The 20419-nt window shown below is 49.2% G+C and overlaps 2 protein-coding genes across 5 annotated transcripts; both read right to left on the bottom strand.

Moving 5' to 3' along the window:
* Positions 1-546: 546 nt before the first annotated feature.
* On the bottom strand, positions 547-16620 carry LOC128765147 (echinoderm microtubule-associated protein-like 4). 4 transcript variants are annotated; one of them, XM_053875617.1, is made up of 24 exons: positions 16339-16620; positions 14028-14207; positions 13846-13960; positions 10954-11091; positions 10526-10639; positions 10182-10207; positions 10032-10067; positions 9575-9698; positions 9337-9486; positions 9186-9255; positions 7584-7694; positions 7360-7455; positions 7155-7289; positions 6173-6302; positions 4979-5127; positions 4790-4915; positions 4590-4721; positions 3397-3464; positions 3244-3332; positions 3068-3165; positions 2834-2921; positions 2676-2774; positions 1431-1561; positions 547-1368 (listed from the first exon to the last, which is right to left on the bottom strand). In XM_053875617.1, exons 1-24 carry the CDS (start codon positions 16361-16363, stop codon positions 925-927), a joined length of 2874 nt encoding a protein of 957 aa, XP_053731592.1. In that variant the 5' UTR covers positions 16364-16620; the 3' UTR covers positions 547-924. The 4 variants fall into 4 exon arrangements, with proteins under 4 accessions (XP_053731592.1, XP_053731593.1, XP_053731595.1 ...); XM_053875618.1 differs by lacking the exon at positions 10032-10067; XM_053875620.1 differs by lacking the exon at positions 10954-11091.
* Positions 16621-17088: 468 nt separating this feature from the next.
* Positions 17089-20364, bottom strand: prph2b (peripherin 2b (retinal degeneration, slow)). Its single transcript, XM_053875624.1, has 3 exons — positions 19646-20364; positions 18360-18606; positions 17089-17579 (listed from the first exon to the last, which is right to left on the bottom strand). Exons 1-3 carry the CDS (start codon positions 20224-20226, stop codon positions 17385-17387), a joined length of 1023 nt encoding a protein of 340 aa, XP_053731599.1. The 5' UTR covers positions 20227-20364; the 3' UTR covers positions 17089-17384.
* Between the last annotated feature and the right edge of the window lie 55 nt (positions 20365-20419).

Genomic DNA, 20419 nt, shown 5'->3' with positions numbered 1-20419 from the left:
TCAGCACAGTCTGTCACTGTGTCCAAACGCTTTATTTACGCCTCATTTACCCATCACTAGAAGCAGCTGCGTCTCTCTCAACAAATCCTTCAACGAGATCCATCCCTTACGCGACATATATTTCGCCATATTGTCCTGGAGACATTTTGAAACAGATGCACTTTCTGCATCTGTTTCTGCTGATAACACGCCAAAATCGATGGGAGTCAGTTGCTCACTATTTTCACAAATTTAAAGGGTTTTCCTACAGGACTGTGGACTGAGCACAGCTGTGCTTTGGCCCAGGTTCCTTTGGTGGTTTTTGCAATGAACCGAGTGTGATGTGGCTTAGAACAGGCTGGAAAACACTACAGAACCCGGGCATCCAGGGAATGTTAAAAATGAACTGAAGTGACATTTGTTTTGTAGGAAATAATGTGGGAATTCACCAGTGTCAAAGAGCAGACTGCTGTGTTGCTAAAACACAGCAGTCTTTATTAGTCGAAGTGTTTAGTTTTATCAGGTCCCCCAAACTAGAGAAAACAAACTAAACACCTGTGCTTTAGAAAAAAAAAAAGTTTATTTTTTTTGATAAAAATCATCCAGTCGAGATCTTTTGACAAAAATGGCTCAAAACATTATCAAAATCATGTTGCAGTGAACAATGACAAAACTGGGCAACGGCGTCGACCACAAAAACTGCCCACTCAGCACAGTTATAAAAACAAGACCATCCCCTCCCCCACTCACGCGTCACCTCGCAATACTTTGCCAAACAGTTTCACAATAAAAACAGTCAAACGCACAGTTTGATCAGCTTTTGAGTTTTGAACAAATTAAGTTCCGCGATTTTCTCTCTGGACGCCACTAATTCCAACGAGTCGACAGGTCCGAGTCACACACGTTCACCAGTTCACAGACTTGGGTCCTGGAGGAGGCGGGAGACTACGAGGGCGGAGTCAGCGGCGGCAGGCCCTCGTCGCTGGGCGTGGCCGTGTCGTCGCTGGGGTCCAGACTGTCCTTCAGGCTCACCGTTCCGTCCGAAGAGGGCGCTGCGCTCTCCGAGTGAGGAGGCGTCAGCTCAAACGGATGGGGCTCCAGCTTGTCGGGTGGGGGGGTTTCGGGCGAGAGGTCTTGGGTGCCGTTGGCTTCCACTAAAGATCCCAGCTCCGGCGCAGCCGTGTCAGGGGGCGTCACGACGGAGTCGGCCCTGCGGGGGGCAGCGTTGGAGAGGAGGCCGTCGCCCAGGGAGAGTCCGGGCTTCTCCACCAGGCGCCACTGCATGATGCTGGTGTCTTTCCCGCCGGTGGAGATCAGGTGACTGTCGTCGTGCAGGAAGCTCACGTTGGTCACGTGACTGCTGTGGGCGCTGTACTTGTGGCTGGGGGCCTGCGGCAGGACACCAACGGGGTGAGCGAGGACCCGAGCAGCAGCTTGGGGTCAGGACCTACCTTGGCCCGGGAGCAGGGGTAGGAGAACAGGTGCACTTTGCAGAAGTCGTCGGCCAGAGCCAGGACCTTCCTGTTGTGAGACCTGACCAGAGCGTTGATGTCGGTGCCGTCCGAACCTTCAGGCCACACCCCTGGGAGAGAGAGACACACTCATGCTTGCATCTCTATCCTGGTGAGGACCTCTCATTGGCATCACCCTTTCCCCAGCACATGGCTCACCTGAACCAGGACTCTGAACCAAACTGGGACCCAGTTGTAATGACCCAGTTATTTTGACCTTTTCATCCTCAAATTGAGGCTTGGAATTGTTGGGACCAACCACAAGGGTCCTTGTGCGGTTCAAATGAAACAGTTTATATTTGTGTCTCGATGGTGTGTTGACACCAGGGTCCGGGAGAGTCAGGTGCTGTCTGTGGCCGGGAAGACCAAAGGCTGCTTCTACCCGCCTCCGTATCTGGACGACTACGGCGAGACGGACCAGGGACTCAAGTAGGTGTCGGAAACCAGTGACGCTTAACCACAGGGCCGGGGCCCATGGTTGGGCCGCGAGCGCCTCCTAGAGGGCCGCTAGAAGTTTTGTTCTACACCTCTGGGCTCAGTTTTAATCCATGAGCCACGTATGGTGGCAGTAGTGAGTCAGTGAATTGACTTGACAGCTGCAGATCTGTGATAGTGACCAACTATGGAGAAGTTCTTGAAAAGAAATAATGATAAAGAAAGTGATTTAATTACAACACTTATCTTCTTTTGGAGTTTTCATGATCATTTCACAAGGTTTTGGTTTGTTTACGTGCAAGTAGATTCAATATGGTTCTACTGAATGGGCCCCGGGTCCATTTGTTCTGGGAAAGGTGGGCCCCGAGATCAAAAAGTTTCAGAGCCCCTGTCGTAAACTACTTTTACTGAGGTTTTAACCCTCTGAACCTTGTGAGGAAAGGAAAAGCAAAACGACCTAACAAGAATGGTGGCTTTACAAGACCTGGAACTCAACACTCATGGCATGTTTTGTGAGGTCCTCTCATGGCTGTCACCCTTTCCCCAGCCTTTCCTCTTAAACCTAACCCTCCAAGACTCATGGCTCACCTGAAACAGGACTCTGAACCAAACTGGAACCCAGTGAGAATCACCCTGTGATTTTGACCTTGTCACCCTCAAAACTCTTCTGTGGACCGGCCAAAATGTCCTCATAAGATGATTGTCTTGTCAAAGATCGGTCCACACAAGAGTATTAACACACTCACTCACCAAACACGTGGTAGCCCAGCACGCAGGTGTATGTGGCCCAGTCTATGTCTTTACACTCGGATCGGTTTCTGATGAGGGTGCAGCCGTTGGGGACGTCCCCTGCAAACACACGGCGTTAACACAGCGCAACACGACTCCAGAAAACCTGCTGGACTCACAGTACAAGATCTCATAGTCGCCCGAATTGGACATGATGAAGTTGTTGTCCGGGGACCAGTCCAAGTGGGTGATGTAGCTGGAGTGTCCCTGTCAGGTAACACGACAACAGTCAAGCACGAGAGGAACACCGTGATGGAGCAGGAAGATACATCAGAGGAACGTTGGGAGAGCAAAGCAAACATCCTGAGAACCTGGTGGACATGAGCTCAACCGAGGGAGAGGGGGCCACGTACCGAACACTTGCCGGAGCGTCCGTACTTCCGTCCGTTGTCGGAGACAGTGTAAAGGTATATGAAATTGTCGTGTGAACCGACAGCCAACAGCGTTCCGTCTGCAGACACGACACACAGGACGTCAGAGCTCCACCACAGGCGCTGGACTGCTGCCCTCTCTCTCCCTCACTACGTACCCACGGAGAAGCGCATCACGGACAGCTGCTCGTTCCCGTCGGTGTGGATTGCCACCAGGTCTGTGGTTTCTGCGTCCAGAACATACCACCTAAACGCAGAGACAGGTGAGACCACCCCACCTTTGAGACCCCACCCCCTTCATAGTGACTCACTTTCCAGAGTGAGTGCCGATGGTGACCACGGCTCCACTGGGATGAAACTCGGCGCAGTGCCCGTGTTCCTGAGGTGCAGAAGACAAGGCGTCAAGCGTGTACGAGAGCAGTGTTTTTCACCCGGGGTGCCGCAGCACACTAGTGAGCTGTGAGAGAGTGTCAGGTGAGCTGTGTAATAAATGATCCATGATGCGGCCCAATGCCTGTATTTCCGTGGTGTCAGACTAAAAAGGATAATATAATATTTCCTAATTTTTCCACCTTTTTTGCGCTCTCTTTTAGTCCCCACCACCACTTCAGCAGTACATATAGAATATAACATTTTGTTTTTTTTAGAATAAATATAATTTTCTTTTTTTCATTGGCCATTGTGTTTTTCTTGTACCTCAAAATACATTGAAGTGATACTGAAAATATATTTAAAATTGCCTTTTTTATCTTGAATGTCCAGTCCATAGTTCAAAATAAGTGCATATAAAGTGAAATATTTCAATAGGTCTCACGGCATATTTACACTTCTTAATATCCTTAATTACATTTCATCTTCTTAGGTTAATTTTGGCCTTGTTAACAATATGTAATATATTTTGGATATTTTTCCATCATGTTTGTCATGGCTGTTTTTCTTTGATGGTGGCCCTCACAACCATTACAGTTTCAAATGGGGCCCTTAAGGAAATTGAATTGCCACCTCTGTCGTAAACTATCAGAGTTTTGCTATGTGGTTTAAAAGTTGCCGATGCTCCAAAATGTGGAGAGCGAAAGAATCATTGTTTTTATGAAGCAAGTTCAGGCAAAGAAGCTGAGGATTTGTCTGGAAACTCTACACTACAATGAAGTCATGCAAAAGAGAAGGGATCAACTCCAAACAGTTATTCAAAGTAAGTAAGTAAGTAACTAAATCATGATATATGTTGTCCATACTCCATATTGCCGCCCCTTTCTGGAGACATTTGAAACAAACACATTTCTGCAGTTTGTTTCTACAAATAGCCTGGCAAAAATAACAAGCGAGTGTCTGTAGCTACAGTTTTCCACAAATGAATAGGGATTTTCTATAGGACTTTCAGCACAAGTGCGGCCCAGGTTCCTTTGGTGGTGAGCCTGGGATTTTATCAATGATCAAGGCTGCCGTGGCTTGAAAAAGGTTGATAAACACCATACTAGACCGCCCTCAACACACCCACACTCACCTCCAGAGAGCGGCTCCATCGCAGGCTGTGATCGGCCGAGTCCCACAGGCAGACCAGGCGGTCTTGGGCACAGGTCAGAAACATGTGTCTGGAGGGATGCGAGGCCAAGCCCCACAGCTCATCTGTGTGACCCTGCACCAAGAGCACACCCAGGAATCAGCTGACATGGCTGGGCCTCCACCGTGGCTCAAACGTCTCACCTGGACCTCCACAGTGAAGCCGTCATTGAAGGTTCCCCGCAGGATGAAATTCCTCGAGGTACCCACGAGGAGCTCGTCACCTTTGCCCGCAGACACCGCCCTGATGGCGCCGTACACGTCCGGGACCTTCAGCGACAGGTGGTCTTAGTAAAGGAAGGGATCACGTGACGGACGCCGAGCCAGTCCCACCTCCATGTCTCGCTCAGCTCGCAGCTCCTGATCCCAGAGGATGATCTTCCGGTCCTTCCCTCCACCCGTCAGGAAGGTGCCGTTCCTCATCTCACACACACAGAACACGCTGCCCTCATGTCCCCTCACCTGTCTGCTGATCTGAAACGCTGGACACACAGTGACACACACACACAGCAGAGTGTCACACCAAGTCTGGAGCAGCATGAAGCACAACTCGACCGGTGAAGGGCCGAGGAGGCTTCATGAAACACAGCCCTCAGTTTCAGAGCTCAGCAGGGGGCACTGTCAGATTAAGAACGTGACATTAAAATGGTTATTCAAATCCCAAGAGTCTGCATCAAAGAGCGCCAACTAGTGGCGCTGGAAACTAGGACACTTGAGCCTCAGGAAACACTGGTGTGGTGAGATGCCGTTTGAGGCGGAAACAAAAGGCCTTTCACTAGCTAGTGACAGCAGATGAAACCTGGGTCTCCAGGAGACAAAAACCCTGATGTCTGATGCCAAGTGAGATCATCTTCTCTCTTGTCTGCGCTGCAAGCTTCAATGCCATGCTCACACTTCAAAGGCAAATGTGATTCCAAGGCTACACCTAGTTTTTTAAATTCACCGGATGTACCACTAGTTGCAACATGGCACAAACAAGGCTGCACCACCCACACACCAGGTTTGGCGCTAGTTAGTCAGCGCTCTGCAAGTGTCACGTCTGTTAAACAGGCCTGTCTCACGCTGTGGGTGACCAACAGGAAGTCTCGCCGACAAATGGACCACGTGGATCAAAGACCAGTCCATTTTTTTTTTACATCCACAGCAAGGATATTATAGTTCACAAAAAACAACTATTTTTGCTAACTGTAATAAAAATAATTAAAATGAAAACGTTTCACAAAACGATAACTAACTCAAACGGCATTGTCTGTTTACAAAACTAATAAAAACTTTATTTATCTTGACCTGACAACGTTGACTAGCGCGATGGTGGGAGTTGGGCAAAAGCCTCATTATCCCAAACTTACATTTTATTTTTGGGACCAATATCAAAAAAACTAAAAACTAACTGAATTCAAAAGACGAAAACTGGAAAAAAAAACTACGATAAGATGGATCAGCAGCACTTTGCTGCTTGATGTCTTGGGAGGACACAACACAGATGAACATGCAGACATCGACTCGGGGTTTACGGTCAACACCCACCACGTGGCCCTTTGCCTGTGTCGTTTGAGGCTCTGGTCCAGATCAGCAGGATCCCACCTGAATCTCCAGTCAGGATGTCTCCGCTGCTCAAGAAGGCCAGACACTGAACAAACTTGGGCTTCTCATATTTCTGCAACACACAGAGATAGTGGTCAAGGAACGTGGTAAAACTGATGGTGCCATGGTCACCAGGCTCATTAAGATTACAGTGACCAGTGAGATGTGTCACTCACGGAGCCATGGCGACTAGGGACGGCCATATGGACAAAGAAAGTTATTGTGATAAATGTTGTAATTTCGGCGATAATTATCACTCTGAGTGATGTTCATTCTCTTCCATGTGTTGGACACTACAGTTTCTCTTGAAACTGTTTGATGATGAAACTCATTAGTGGAGTTTGTCTCCAACATCATGATGTGTTGATGTCTCAATAGAACAGTGAACTCAGTGCAGAGATGAGAAACTCAATGTTTCAGGTCTCTGGTAGAAGCCGCTGGTGTCTGACAGACTGCTCTGCCAGCTTTATTTAGGGGTTAAATGGAGCCGTCTGTCTGCTGTATCTCATGTCTCTGAACAGTTGACTTGAACTATGGAGCAGTCTGGACACATTTCCTAGATGCTGCTGAAGAAACATTAGAAATCAGGTGAAGAAATGATCATGGAGTCAGATTCTATTCTCCAGATGATGATACAAACTGTCAGTCCTTTGTCTTGTGTGATGAAAAACCTTTTCACAATTCTCTCTCCTAAAATGCAGCAAGTGAGCTGCATGTTTATCGGATTTATGGTGAGATGCAGAATTGTCATGGTGGAGATTGTGTTTGTCGGGATATGGTGTACGGTAGGTTATCGCCCATCCCTAGTGGTGACTGACATCACAATGGTCAGAGTACTTGGACGACAGCAGGTTGAGCGTCAGTTTGTCTCATCTAAACAACAAACAGGAACCAGAAAGAACACAGGAGGGTGGCAGAGTGTTACCCCAAAGATCCCTTGTTTCCGCGCCAGCGAGGATGAATTCCAGGTCCAGAAGAAGATGTGGGATTTTCCACACGTTATGATGGTGTTTGGGTCCGTGGGGTGGAACTCTACGGCCAGAACCACCTCATTAGTGGTCTGAAACGAAGGTTGAAAGCCATTAGACAGTCAGGACCATTTGGCTGTGGGACTCCAGGGAGGTCTTCACCTTGATCTCAGCGATCTTGGACTTCTTCTGCCAGTCCCACACCGTCAACATGTGATCATTAGAGTCGTCTATGACGCTGAGGTGCTGCCCAGAATCCTGGTGAGTCAGCAGCGACAAAGAAACCGCAGACACCGAGCACAGGAATGAAGAGAGGGAGAAGGGACACGTGGACGCAGATGTTAAACACATCAGGAGAGTTCTCGAGAGAAGATGGAGACACTCACAGCTTTGGAAAAGGCCAGAGAACCGACACCTCGCTCAAAAGTCCCAATCCCGATGACCTGCAGCGTGGTCAGACTGACACTGTCCCAGACCCGGACATGAGGAGGTATTGCCTGGAGAGAAGGTCGGGAACATTTCAACAGGACACGTGGTCATGATCATGCGGAGAACAGGCAACTACTGCTGAGCTAAGGGCTCACACACCACTGAGAGAGATGATGAAGGTTTATCAAAGCTGGGAGCAAGTGCTTCTGCAGTTACAACAAGAAAAGAATGACTTTCAATCTCGCATTAGTGAGTGAACAATAGCTCCCCAGTGCCGCCTCAGAGCTGGAGGAACTCTGCGTGATCCTGCCGTCAGGAATGAAAACCAGTCATTTGATACGTCCATGTCTTTCCAGTTAGGCCACTGTGCCGAGTCTGAATCTAGTTCAGAGAAAAAAAGAGCAGGGCAGCCAGTTGGAACAATGGAGCTCCCTGCACACGCTCACAAGGAAGGTCGACTGACAAGTGAGTGCTGACATTGACACGAACCACAACATGTTGAAGGAAACAGCGGAACAGTGGGGGGTGAAAAAGTGTCTGCACACCTGGTCCCTAATAGTCATCTGCTTTCCCTGCAGATAAGTATCTGTAGTGAAAGCATCTCCCTTGCCCTCTGCCCTGATCTACACTTTTTGTCTTGCTTCCACTGACTTTGAGTCTTTTGACTTGTCCTCCATCAACTGCCCCGTATTAAAACTAGGGATTGATCGGCCACCGATGGGCCGATATCGGTGAATGCCGATCACTTCGATCACTACCTATCACTGCTTATCACAAGAACTGATCACGTGACAGCCGGTGCTCTGATGAAGCCCCGCTGGTTGAGCAGCGAGGCGGGAGGAGCGGACGCATCACACTCAGCAGCAGCAGCATGTCTGCTGTGTAGCTTCTTTCAGTCTGTCATGTCAAGTTAGCATCCTGCAGCACATGCACGGGACAATGCCGCGCAGGGAAGCGCAGACAGAGCACAGACGGAGAGTTTTCTGGGCTCATGAAAGTGAGAGCGCTGGTTCCTCAGCAGCTGTTTGCACAGCTGACGCTTAGCATCACCCACCGCTCCGAGCTTGACATTTGGAACGATAAGCTAAATGTCCAAGAAATAATCATTAACTTCATGGAGCTAGATGTGCAGCATTTCTCAGGTATCATTTATGCAGAGACTGGATCCATCTGCATTTTGGAGTCAGGTGCAGCATTCATCAGTTAACTGGATCTGAAACTTTTGAAAACATCCAGAGTGGAAACTTTGATAAATGCAGTGCTCTCTGCTACAGTATGTCAATATTTCATGGACACAGCACAGTCTCTCGAGATTCACCAAACTGAATTAAATGTTTTTCACAAGGTTTTTCCTCCTTCGAAGAGGTATATGAAAACGTGTGTGAATTAAAATGATTTAAAGTTCATTTTTTCACATCTACACAGAAGGTCTCATCATTTTTATGACTAATTCATTATCAATCCATGTGATCAGTATCGGTGATCGGCAGCCAAAATCCCGACCAGAGCTTCCCCAACTAAAACGGCTTGGATTGGCAGCACAGGAGGAGCAAACTCACCCGGCCATCTTTATCCACTCCAGCGAGCTGTCCAGTAGCGATGCGGATCTTATCAGGATGGACCGCTAGACTGTGGGAAGAACACAACTCAGGTGAAGTGACTCTCACACATGACACGGAGGAGCCAAAAGAAAGGCCTGTGATAACTCACCACTTGATGCAGTCGGTGTGTCCCAAATAATGTCTCTGGGTTCTCTCCTCGTAGTTGAACAAAACCACCACAGAAGCGATGAAGTAGACGATCTCTCCAGTCGGGAGCAAGTAGACGTTCGCCCGACAGTCTCGACCACGATAGCCATACCTGCACAGAGGGTCAAGGAAGAAGCAGCAGGGGCAGTTGGGGTCTACAATGTGGCCAAGAGTAAGGTCGGCAGCGAGGTCAAGGATACACCCACTCCAGCTTCAGTCGCTCTGAAGGAAGCTCTGTTCGGACCTCCCTGTAATCGTCTACATCCGAAGGGACGAACATTGTGATCGGACGTCCCCGCAAGAACACCTTGAGGTTTTTCCCCTCTGTCCAAAAAGAGCTAGATTTTAGGGATCTAACCGGCAGCAAGTCACCACTCATTCACAGCTGACAGACAGGTGACAGGCAGGTGCCAGGCAGAAGACGTGTGGGCGACAGATGGGTGAGAGACACGTGACAGACAGATGAGGGACACGTGACATCGCTGCCACTCTGGAAAAATCATGTGACATTGCACAACATTTCAAATCACCTGAGAGCAGGAAGCTGAGCCGGAGTGAAGCAAAGACATAAAGCTGTTAGCGGCTGACGTTAGCATGCGAGAGCACATTAGCCACCGCTGTTAGCTGGCAAGCGAGTTAGTCTCAGCTGAGACTTACCAGCCTGGCTGTTTTTCTCTCGAGTCGACACTTTGGCTGATGGAAATAAAATGGTCGTCAAAAAAAAAAGACGAAATTATGATACGATGATCAAGGCTAAAAACATAAAATGATGAAGATGTAAGAACTGTTGGAGGACAAGCTACATACCCTGGCTGACCACTGGCTCTCTGTACCTGAGGAAGACCAACAAAACAGTCACCAAGTGTGTGTGTACGTGTATCAGTACTTTAGTGTGGACCGATCTCTGACAAGACACTGATCCTATGAGAAGTTTTGAAGGTGAAAACTTCAAAATAACAGGGTGATTCTAACTGGGTTCCAGTTTGGTTCAGAGTCCTGGTTCAGGTGAGCCATGTGTCTTGGATGGTTAGGTTTAGGGGGAGAGGCTGGGGAAAGGGTGATGGCAGAAACCTCACACTGTCCTCACAAGGATAGAACTACGAAAATGCGTGTGTGTGTGTTTAAGCAAGTGTATGCACACAGGATTTTACCTCTCCGTAGACTTCACCATCTTGGCCAAAAGTTTAGATGTTGAGGCAGCTTTGACAAGTTTATTCCTGTTTTCTTCAGGTGTTTCACCAGTGGACCTTTTCACACTCGGCCCCCTGCGCACACACAGACACACGAGTGAAATAAACACCTGGGTTTGAAGGAGGTCTTCTGGGTGAGAGGAGAGTATAGAGGGCGAGCAGCAGAACAGGAGGTCAGCATGGAGAGTAACACTCGAGTTAGTGGGCCGAACAGGTGACATGGTCTATGCAAGTTGTTAGAGCAGAGGAGGTCGGCTGGAGCTTTGAAAAGGCGTGAGGGATCAAGGTCCCTGCTGGAGGGGTTAGAGAAGGTCAGAAGCAGATCTGCCGGAGGAATTAAATGGGGTTCTGCGGGAGCAGTACGAAGAGTTAGTCTGCATGAGGGGAACCTTTTCAAGGCGGCTTGGCCTTTACTGCCGTCAGAGGCGGGTGGGTGTCTCTGAGGAGTGGGAGGTCTCTGTGGGAGGTGGGGAGAGACACAAGGAGGCGGTTCGTGGCGAGGAGGGTCCTCCTTCTTCTCTGCTCCACTGTTGAAAGAGAAACCAGGAGACTGTACTCCATGAAGAGATCTAGTTGGGGCCGACTGGCATCAGTTATGAGGGATCCACTGACATTAATTCAGTCACTAGAAGTAAAGTGGTAACCAGGCTTTTACCTAGAGGGCGTCTAAACTGCAAAACATGAAAAAATGGATGCCCTCCAGCACTGAAAACTGGACGCCCTGTTTCCTCAACAGGACGCCCTAATATTATTATCTGTATAGCGTTGATATTTGTATTGTTTGAATGAATGAATGTTGTGGTTATGAAAGTCATCACCATCACAGCTGACAACTGCTTATCTTGCATCAATATATGATACAAGATGGAGACATAAGGCTGTACACACCATGGCTTGTAGAAAGGGAAAGAATCATGATAAAAATGTTTTTATTATTGAATGAATCAGGCTCAGCCAGGTAAAACAGCTGCCCAGGGGAGCCCTGCATCTCAAAGTGTTAAGGTGGCAACAGTTACAACAGTCCATGACTGTTAATGTTTGTTATCTGACTCAGATGATTGTTTATTTGTTGTTTATCAAGCTATTTTGGTACAAATAGACATCTACAGCTGTGTTTTTTTACAAAGCAAATTGTTGTCAGTCGCTGACATGGTGTGTCGGGAGGGTGTGGGGCTGGGGGCGGGGTTTGGGATGCCCCGTTTCAAAATCCTAGCTAAAAGCCTGGTGGCAACCCAAGGCATTTGTTGCGCAAGATATGTATTGAATAACAATAAAAAAACACATGAAAAGACCAGAGCAGAGGAAACCAAAACATTTCCAGGTTCAAAAGAGTGGGCGCACAAGCTGCCTCTTGCACCTTCATTATTGGTTTTAGGGTTTCCGCTACATATACAAACTAGCATGGTGCACTGGCAGGGCTTGAATGAGAGTCGCCACGGCGCCAGAGCAACCATCTCTTTCGGAAAAAAAAAAAGAAAACTCACTTGTTCAAACTTACCAAAACAAAGTGGAAACATCGAAACTAACACATCATTCAAGGAAAAATCCCGAGAGAAACCTGCTCACGACTGAAGTCCATTGCCGGTGGAACTCAAGTTGTGTATTCCAGTCTGATATGTGAAGCGAAGGACCGCGTGAGAGCAGCTTGGATTGGAGGCAGATTAACTTTTCATAACTAAAAACTAGCTGTCACCAGTAAATGACAAAATGTTCCCCTCTGTTTCGTGACCACTTTTGATTGGCTGCCTTCCGTTCCGTTGTTTTTAATGTAACACATGGGGGAGAGAGGAGGACCAGTGGGATGTGGAGCAGGATCAGATCTGAACAGATGAGGAATGATTCCTGGATGATCGCTCTCACAGCCATCCTCCCTACAGAGGGCAAGTTTGCACAAACAGAACCAACTTGTAATTCACCCTATACATACACATGGGCACCGCTCCCGGCGCACGAGTCCAGTTGACCGTGGGCACTTTTGTGACCCGCCACAGATTTGTTGCTTGAAATCAAAGTGACAGAAAGTTTCAGTACATATTCACAGACTAACACACAGCTCCGCTGGGTCTGAAGTGAGAGAACACGTCGAACAAGTTTCATATATTAAAACAAAAAAAAGCATATCTGAGTGCCTGTGAGAATCTCACTTGATCCCTGAAGTTTCAGGTGAGATGGTCTTTCATCGTCACATCGATGGAAACACTGTCCTGGACTAGAACTGAAGCAGGTCGGTAGCGTGGTGGAAACCAGAGGTCAGGACTGAGACACCAACACGACTAAGATCAGAATACTGTCCGACACTACACTTATGCAAGTCTGTCAATACGCCTGGCTGACAAATCCACCCAGACAGCAATGACAAGCCCAAAGCACCAGAGAAAATTCATTTGACCCTCATACAGTGAGAGGGGCCTGTACCACGGCCTGTATACAAGTGCTGAGAACACTGAGCTATTCTTCTCCGAGTGTAACATCAGACTGCTCACACACATGTCAACTCCCGGGTCCGAGCCTGGTTAATCGGAGAGAAACGCTCGATAAAGAGGTTCCCCTCAGCAGCAGTCACACCTCTGGAAGCAAACACGGAGAAGTCAGCTGCAGCCAGAGTTTCAGTCGAGCCATCAGCAGCTTGATCACTCACGAGTGTCAGCTTTTATTTGGTGATGAACATGTGACTTAAGCTTCACCTTCACTGACAACGTGGGAGTGTTTCTGTCCTTGCAGCTGTGTAGCAGCTCTCACCGTGAGGAGGACAGACTGACTATATATGAATCCAACCCTGGTCACGGTGTACTCAAACGGGCCGAGCTTGACACCACAGACGGTGAAAGTGATCATAAAAGAGCATGTGAGGCACGGGTCTGACAGTCCAAATCATCTTCGACTGGGCTTGAACCACTCCTGCATGGCCATCAGCAGACCGCGCTGTGACACTGAGAAACGTCTGACATCTGTGTGCTGTGCATTATGGGTGGCCAGGTTTCTGCTCAAGCGCGTTGCCAGGTGTCATACCGCGGTCTCGCCTTCACCACCACTCTGAGTTGTTATTGACATTACAGCTTTCGCGAGTAGAAAATCGCATTGTATTACACAGCGATGCGGATTTGAATCGAAATAATGGTGCTACCTTCACATAATCCAGTTTCTCAATACTGAGCACCAGTTATTTAAATTTATAGATAGAATTCGAAATATGGAAAAACCCGAAGCCACTGTCACCACGAGATGCACTGGGACGACCGTCGTATTGAGGGGTCTGATCGAGAGAATAGAGAGGAACAAACCTCTTAGCTGCCGAGGACATGGTCTCTTTCCTGGTCACAGAGACGGATTCTCTTTTGCGGCCTGGCATCCCACCGTTAGTGATGCAGGACATGGAGGATGCTTCACGAAGGTCACCTGAAGAGGAGCAGAGACGTGGTACAGGACAAGATCCAGATCCACCAGACGGAACAAAGTCACCCACCTTTTCCTCCAACTTTCTTCCTGGATGAGGCGGAGTCTTCCACAGCAGACAGGCGCCGCAGGACATCAGCGAGAGCGGCTTTCATCACCGTCAACTCGTCCTCCTGCTGGTGGACGCGGAATTCCAGGGAGGAGAGACGCTCCTGAACGTCTGAGACGCTCGTGCCAGACATGCCGTCCTCTGGGAAGACAGGAGTCGCACATGAAGACTCTCCACAAACACTGTGCTCAGAGCAGCTGCTAAACAGCCTCATCATCAGCAGGGCACAGATCAACCACGCCATTTACTCAAGCTACATCCTGAGAGACAGTCAGGGACACGATTGATGGACCTCGTGTGGATCACAGTCACCGATAGGGATGGGCCATATGGACAAAGAAAGAGATTGTGATAAATGTTATTTATCACAATCTCGATAACGATAATGATCACGCCGAGTCCATAATCCTTCTCTTCCATGTGTTGGACACTACAGTCGCTGTTGACACTGTTTTATGATGGAACTCATGAGTGGAGTTTGTCTTCAACATCATTGTTTGTTGATGTGTGTTGATGTGAACCAAGGCAGACGAGCGCGTCAGAGAACCTATGAGGACCACTCCATCTCATCAAATAAACAGGGATCCAGAGACTCAGAGTCGACCAGTGTCATGATCAAAGGTTCAAAATCACTTTCAAACTACCATGGTGAACCAACATCCACCACACTCTCTCTCGCAGTGAGTTCCACTTCGCTGAGCAGCTTTGCCAACACGCCAGTACGCAAGTCCTGAGCTAGTGGATCTGTGAGAGGAACCTGACCTAGCAACGTCACATCCATCACCTCGAATACTCTGCGACAGCAGGGAGCGTGATGTTTTCAATGGTCTCAATGAAGTTTTATGGTTCAGTGGTGATGGCATTGGACTTTACAGTGTTGGTCTGTTGGTAACTCGAGAAAAAACAAATAATTGTGACATTTCTCAACAACAGCCCTGTTACTAACACATCCCTGAACACATCCTCAAAGTTCCACCTCCAACGAGAGCATCCTGCATAATAACCAGCAGGTTTAAATCAGTCTCTCCGCTGACTTGTCTAATTCTGACAGGCCATGCAGACTGCAGACCTGTGGTTCTTCACCTGGGTTCCATCAAACCCCAGTTCGGGGTTTGGTGAGTCAGGGCTCAAGGAGGTCAAGACACACCCGACTCATCGTGTCAAGTCGTGATGACCTGGCCCGCTTGGCCGTCACTGGCTACAGAGGGTCACGGTACATTGGCCAATCAGCACTGCTGGAATTGAGTGTGCTCAGTAGTGCGACTGTCGTGGTCGGACGCCGGAAGTAAAGGAACAGACTTTGCTGTGAAAATGACATGAGAGCGGCACTTGCCAAGGTGAAGCCAGAACCAGTCTCTCAGAGCAGAAGTCACACCGTGTTGGTTTTGTTCTTTGTTCATTCTGTGCACCAGCAAAAAAAAACAGATCTATGTCTTGAATATGAAAAAAAAAAATCACATTTTATTTTCCACCGAATAAGGCGTCGGTGAATGCTCATATGAAACTGGTGGTTTGCTGGGGCTGGTTCCTCCAACAACCACTGCTCTAGTCAGAAGTGGTGACTTGGAAACTAAGCTTCTCCAGCTGGGACCAACAGAGGGAGGCGGGATGGTCTCAGAGCTCTGGTCAGGACGACAGTGACCTCTGGCTGGTCCTCCAGGATGAGCTGCACCACTGACGCCTCCGACTTCCACCTGGTGTCGGTTACATCAACCTGTGACAATGACTCAGCAAGCGTCTTTCAAGCGGACGGGTTCAAATCCCAGGACTGTGAATGTCATTGTACGAGTATGTTTTAGTCCTCTTTTATCTAAAGTAAGAATTTTTGTAACGAAAAGCAATTTCCCCCCGGATAAATAGTAATTCTCATTCTGACGACTGTGTCACCCGGAGTCCCGTTTTTACCGTCGCCAACAAAAAAGCGTACAGTCACGAAAACAGCCACCGCTTGTCCGACCGAGCGTTTCACGCGCGGCGAGACAACGGCGTGTCCCGTGGGGGCGTTTGCTGAGACCGAAGCGCCTGTTGCAGAGACGCGGCTCCTTTGAAGTCCTCCGCAGACACGCAAACGTTCGGAGCGGGTCTCTTTGAAGCGTCTCCGAGAAGGAGCGCCTGTTTTGGTCACCCGCAGCTGCCGCCCGGGCGGTGCAGCTATGGTAAATACAGCAGTGACACGTGTTAAAGCGTCAAATGTAAAAGGCAGCCGCAGCGCGGGGACGGTGGCCCGCAACTCACGCTCCCGGGACGAGCTCGGCCTGCGAGCGACACTCACCCAAGCTTCCGGTGATCCCTTCCATGGTCGCCAGAGAAGCAGGGGTCCAGGCGGGAGGCCTGTGCAGCGGAGTGTTTCGACTCGGCGCGGCCTCCGTCCAGGATCTTCAGCCGCACCAGCAGAGAACCAGCCGGGTTCGGTCCAGCGCTGACCCTTCGCGAGACTGAAACCCAGAGCGCCTCGCTGCCTACGCACCAGGCCCCGTCCAAGGAGAATCGATACGAAAACACGGAGGCTCCTCGTACCAAAGGCAGAACCGATCGACGCCGCTGCGCGCTTCCGACTCCGCCTTCCGGGAAGCGCGCGCTTCCTCCAGCGATGGCCGACATTTTTTGGGGTAAAATAGCGCCACCCGGCGGATGTGGACTGCACCTGCACAGGCTGTCTGACAAACTGGGTCGTGTGGACACGTGCGCAGTGCAGATCAAACAAGTTATTAAATCGAAAAAATGGTCTGAGAACGGAAGGAGAGGCTGAGAGCGATAAGGGTTTTTGTTTTAAATGTACTTTTGAACAATTAGGAAACTGACTCAGCCTGTAATGTCACGTTAAATTACCCTTATCGGTCGCTTTTGTATGAATATGATTTAGGTTTTTTTTTTCTGAATGAGACTCAGTAAGGCCCGCCTCAACTTTCGCCCCTAAAATTCTAGCGAAATATTTCATGTAGTCCCATCTAACTTCTCGTTGTATTGTCGCTGACATCACAGCAAAAACATGCACAGCAGTAAATGAATGACTGCGACAACACAGTGTAGCATCGTCTTTATCAGTGTTACACAACAAAACATGACGGCGACTGGAAAATCCGCACTACAGCACATCATCATCTGGATTAACTAACATCCTGCTCACAGCCCGACACGGTCCCTGATTCTCTGCTTGATTCGGAGGGACGACCAAAGGGTGAGAAAAGATCATTTAAAGTTAAAAATAAAATCTGTTCATTGTATTTACAGCAGTATATTCACAGTTGCATGGAAGGGACGTCTCGCGTGTGCGCTTGAGTGTGTGGGAGGGTCTCAGTTCTTCGGGGCCCCGGAGCTTTAGCTGGCCTCCTCAGCCCCTTCCTCCACCTGGTTGCCTTTCCCAAGTGTCTTGATCTTGACCAGAAGGTCAGCAAACGTTTCCTTCACTCCTTTGTCCAGCAGCCAGCCTTCGCTCTCGCACTCTGGACTCTCGGGGTCCGACATCGACTCCAGAGCCGTGGTGAGGTACCGGAGCCCTGCCATGTCTGCAGACTGACACACACACACGCACACACACAGCTCGAGTCAGCGGCATCACTCGCGTCCGTCCGTCCATCCATCCATCCCAGGCACCTTAGGGTCACAGCCCCAGATAGTGGGGCCGACACTGACCCAGATAGTGAATCAGCAAGGTCCATTTTCCCAGAATGCTACCTGTTGACCAACAGATTAGCCTGGGAATAGATAATTCTCTAAAACTAGGTCATGGGATTAAGAGAAGGAGTCACGATCACAACAAGTCCCAGTCACGTTGAGCTTTTGCTACAGTGAGTCACAGTTCTGATGGCAGCCAATAACTAAAGAGATGATGACAGTGCCATTGGTCTATTACCGTCCCGGGAGTCACGCACGCATTACGGCGTCCAAAAAGACTTGGTTACGCTCAGCCGCCTCTTTAGAGCCAAACACTTGTGTAGTATCACGAGTGTTTGGCTTTGATTCAGAGTCTGAATCAGTCGTGATGGAGATTCACATGTAGTGTTGCATTCCGTGTTTCTCTGAGTCACAGTGAGTCAGCTATTGAACTTGAGTCACAGCGAACTCACCTAGTGGATCACATACGGCTCAATCTGACTTGTGAGGAAGAGTCACAGCAGTTAGAGCTCAGTGAGTTACAATGTTTTGAGAGTGCAAGGTCACATGCTTGTGACGAGTCACAGCGGCCCTGACTCAAAGCTTCGCTTTGATCCTGCAGTCAGTGGGTATGAAGCCAGTGAGTTGGCGACTCACATGGTGGAATGAGTGGATGCCAGTCCAAGTCAGTGTTGTTACCTCCAGCAGGATGGTGGCGATGATGAGGGCCCCGATGCCGTTCATCATGCCACTGTAGTAGGAGAAGAGCGCCTCCCTGCAGCCTCGTGTCCAGATGTTGAGCTCCTCTGTCCGGTGGTCGTAGTCGTAGTGGGCCGTGTTGTTGGTCAGGTGGTGCTGGATGCAGGGTCGGGGCGAGCCGGGGTTGCAGCAGCTGAAGGGGACACTGTCCATCAAGAACTTCCCCTCCACGTTACTGAGGACGCGGCTGGAAGACAAAGCCATCGGCAGTTAGTCCAGAAAGCCAGTGGACAGACCGCAGTCCTGGAACGCTTGTGTTTGTGACGTGCTACTGTCAATAAAGGCCACGCTCCTGTCTGTTAGTTGAGTGGGACAAGAGCTTTTGTCTTGCTTAGAGTTAATGGAAAAGAGCAGCTTTCATGGTATCAAGAGTTGTAGTTTGACATTTGAAAGCGAGTTTAGACATTTTCTAAATCAATACATGCAGGTGCCCTTTTGATTTATCGCCACAGACATAGTTTATGTGCAGTTATTGGCGAAGTTGTTAAGCAGATTAAAGACTGAAATTCAAGCTGTCACTACTTTGTATGTCACCGAAAGTCAGAGAACATTAGAATCAAATCCAAGCATCACAACAATTCTGTAATACGGTTGTTTTGTTTCACATTTTAATGCTCAGATAACATAAGAGACTTGAGATTTCATTGTCCAATTTGTTTTTTGTTGAGACAACATGTATGTATTCATTACAATTCATACAAAGGTATTATTCCGAACTAGGCTTTCTTTATAAATATATTATACATTTGTTTTTCCTATTATTATTGTTTATTTTTATTCATTTTCTTTAGTGGGATCCTCACTGACCATGGCGGGTTCTGATTGAAATGGCTGAACTGACTTTTTGTTTTTGAAGAAATATAACAAAGAAATACGAAACAATCGCGTGTCACTCATGGGAAAATGGTTTACCACCGTACTTTGAAACACTTCGGAACCGAGTGCTTCTCGGAGAACAGCTCGGCTCTGAGGGAGCATGCGCCCACCTGCGGTCGCTGAGTGACTCGACACGCAGTTGTTGCCGGGCAAACGCCGAGTTGACGTGCGCGGTCACAGCGACCTTGTGAAGATCAGCTTAGTGGAGGTAAGCCTCTTGATCTGCACAACAACTTTCACCTGCTTAAATCGCTAAGCCCCGCCCAGTTGACGGACTTGGCTGCTGCCCACGTTCTAGATCGATAAATCGAGTCGATTAATCGGTGGGCTCAGGTGCACGTGACACTCACTCTTTGATCTGGTCGCTGCTCATGTCCAGGTAGCGGTTGCTGATCCACTGGATCTCAAACCAGTCCCGGAAGTTGTTGTTGCCACAGCAACGGAACTCGATCTGAGTCAAATCCAGAGTCCTCTTCATGAAGCAGCGTCCTGGCGTGTCGGTGTCCTTGTAGAAGCGGATCCCGTTCCTCAGGCCCTCGGCCAGCGTCAGGTAGACGGCGAACTGCATGAGGAAGCACAGCAGCGCCACCAGCAGGAGGAGCAGGTTGAACGCACAGCAGCCCAGCAGGTAGGGCTTGAGCACAGGCTTCCAGCGGGTGTACCGCCCGGGGTCCAGCGAGTCATGGCAAACCTTGCCGCCCAGAGCGTTGACGCCGCAGGCCAGCGCCCCCGCCAGGATCAGCAGGTTGGGCACCAGGTGGCTCTCGTTGTTGTCCATCAGCTCGCTCCTCTTCCGCAGTTCCACCTTGAAGAAGATGCCCAGGCTGAACACCAGGATGCCGACGATGACCGACAGCCAGTAGAGCATCCACAGCCCTTGAGCAAGCTTCACCCGCTTCTGCAGGGTGAACTTGACCGGAAGGAACGGCATTGTGGCGGCGAGTGACTGAAGCAAGTGTGGTCGGTGGAAGTGGAGTTTCAGAGAAGCGACGGCACATCCATGACGCCCACTCACGCTCGGTGCATCCTGCTGAAGACGCTCGGCACGACGACGCTGCCGCTGCCGACTCCAGGTGTGAATGCGAACCAGGGGCACCAAGACGTCAGCAGGATCAAAGCAAATC

This window comes from Synchiropus splendidus, chromosome 9 (genome assembly GCF_027744825.2).
Source record: "Synchiropus splendidus isolate RoL2022-P1 chromosome 9, RoL_Sspl_1.0, whole genome shotgun sequence".
NCBI lineage: Eukaryota > Metazoa > Chordata > Actinopteri > Syngnathiformes > Callionymidae > Synchiropus > Synchiropus splendidus.
This window is presented reverse-complemented; position numbering and strand designations above follow the sequence as displayed.

Coding starts and splice junctions, on each gene's coding strand:
- LOC128765147 (XM_053875617.1), bottom strand. CDS start 16,363: ATGGAAGGGATCACCGGAAGCTTGG. Junction 10,640..10,953: donor GGCCAAGCCGCCTTGAAAAG/GTTCCCCTCATG, acceptor GTGTGTGCGCAG/GGGGCCGAGTGTGAAAAGGT. Junction 7,695..9,185: donor GAGTGGATAAAGATGGCCGG/GTGAGTTTGCTC, acceptor CCTTCTCTCCAG/GCAATACCTCCTCATGTCCG.
- prph2b (XM_053875624.1), bottom strand. CDS start 20,226: ATGCCGTTCCTTCCGGTCAAGTTCACCCTGCAGAAGCGGGTGAAGCTT. Junction 18,607..19,645: donor AGCAGCGACCAGATCAAAGA/GTGAGTGTCACG, acceptor TTTGTCTTCCAG/CCGCGTCCTCAGTAACGTGG. Junction 17,580..18,359: donor TCGCCACCATCCTGCTGGAG/GTAACAACACTG, acceptor TGTGTGTGTCAG/TCTGCAGACATGGCAGGGCT.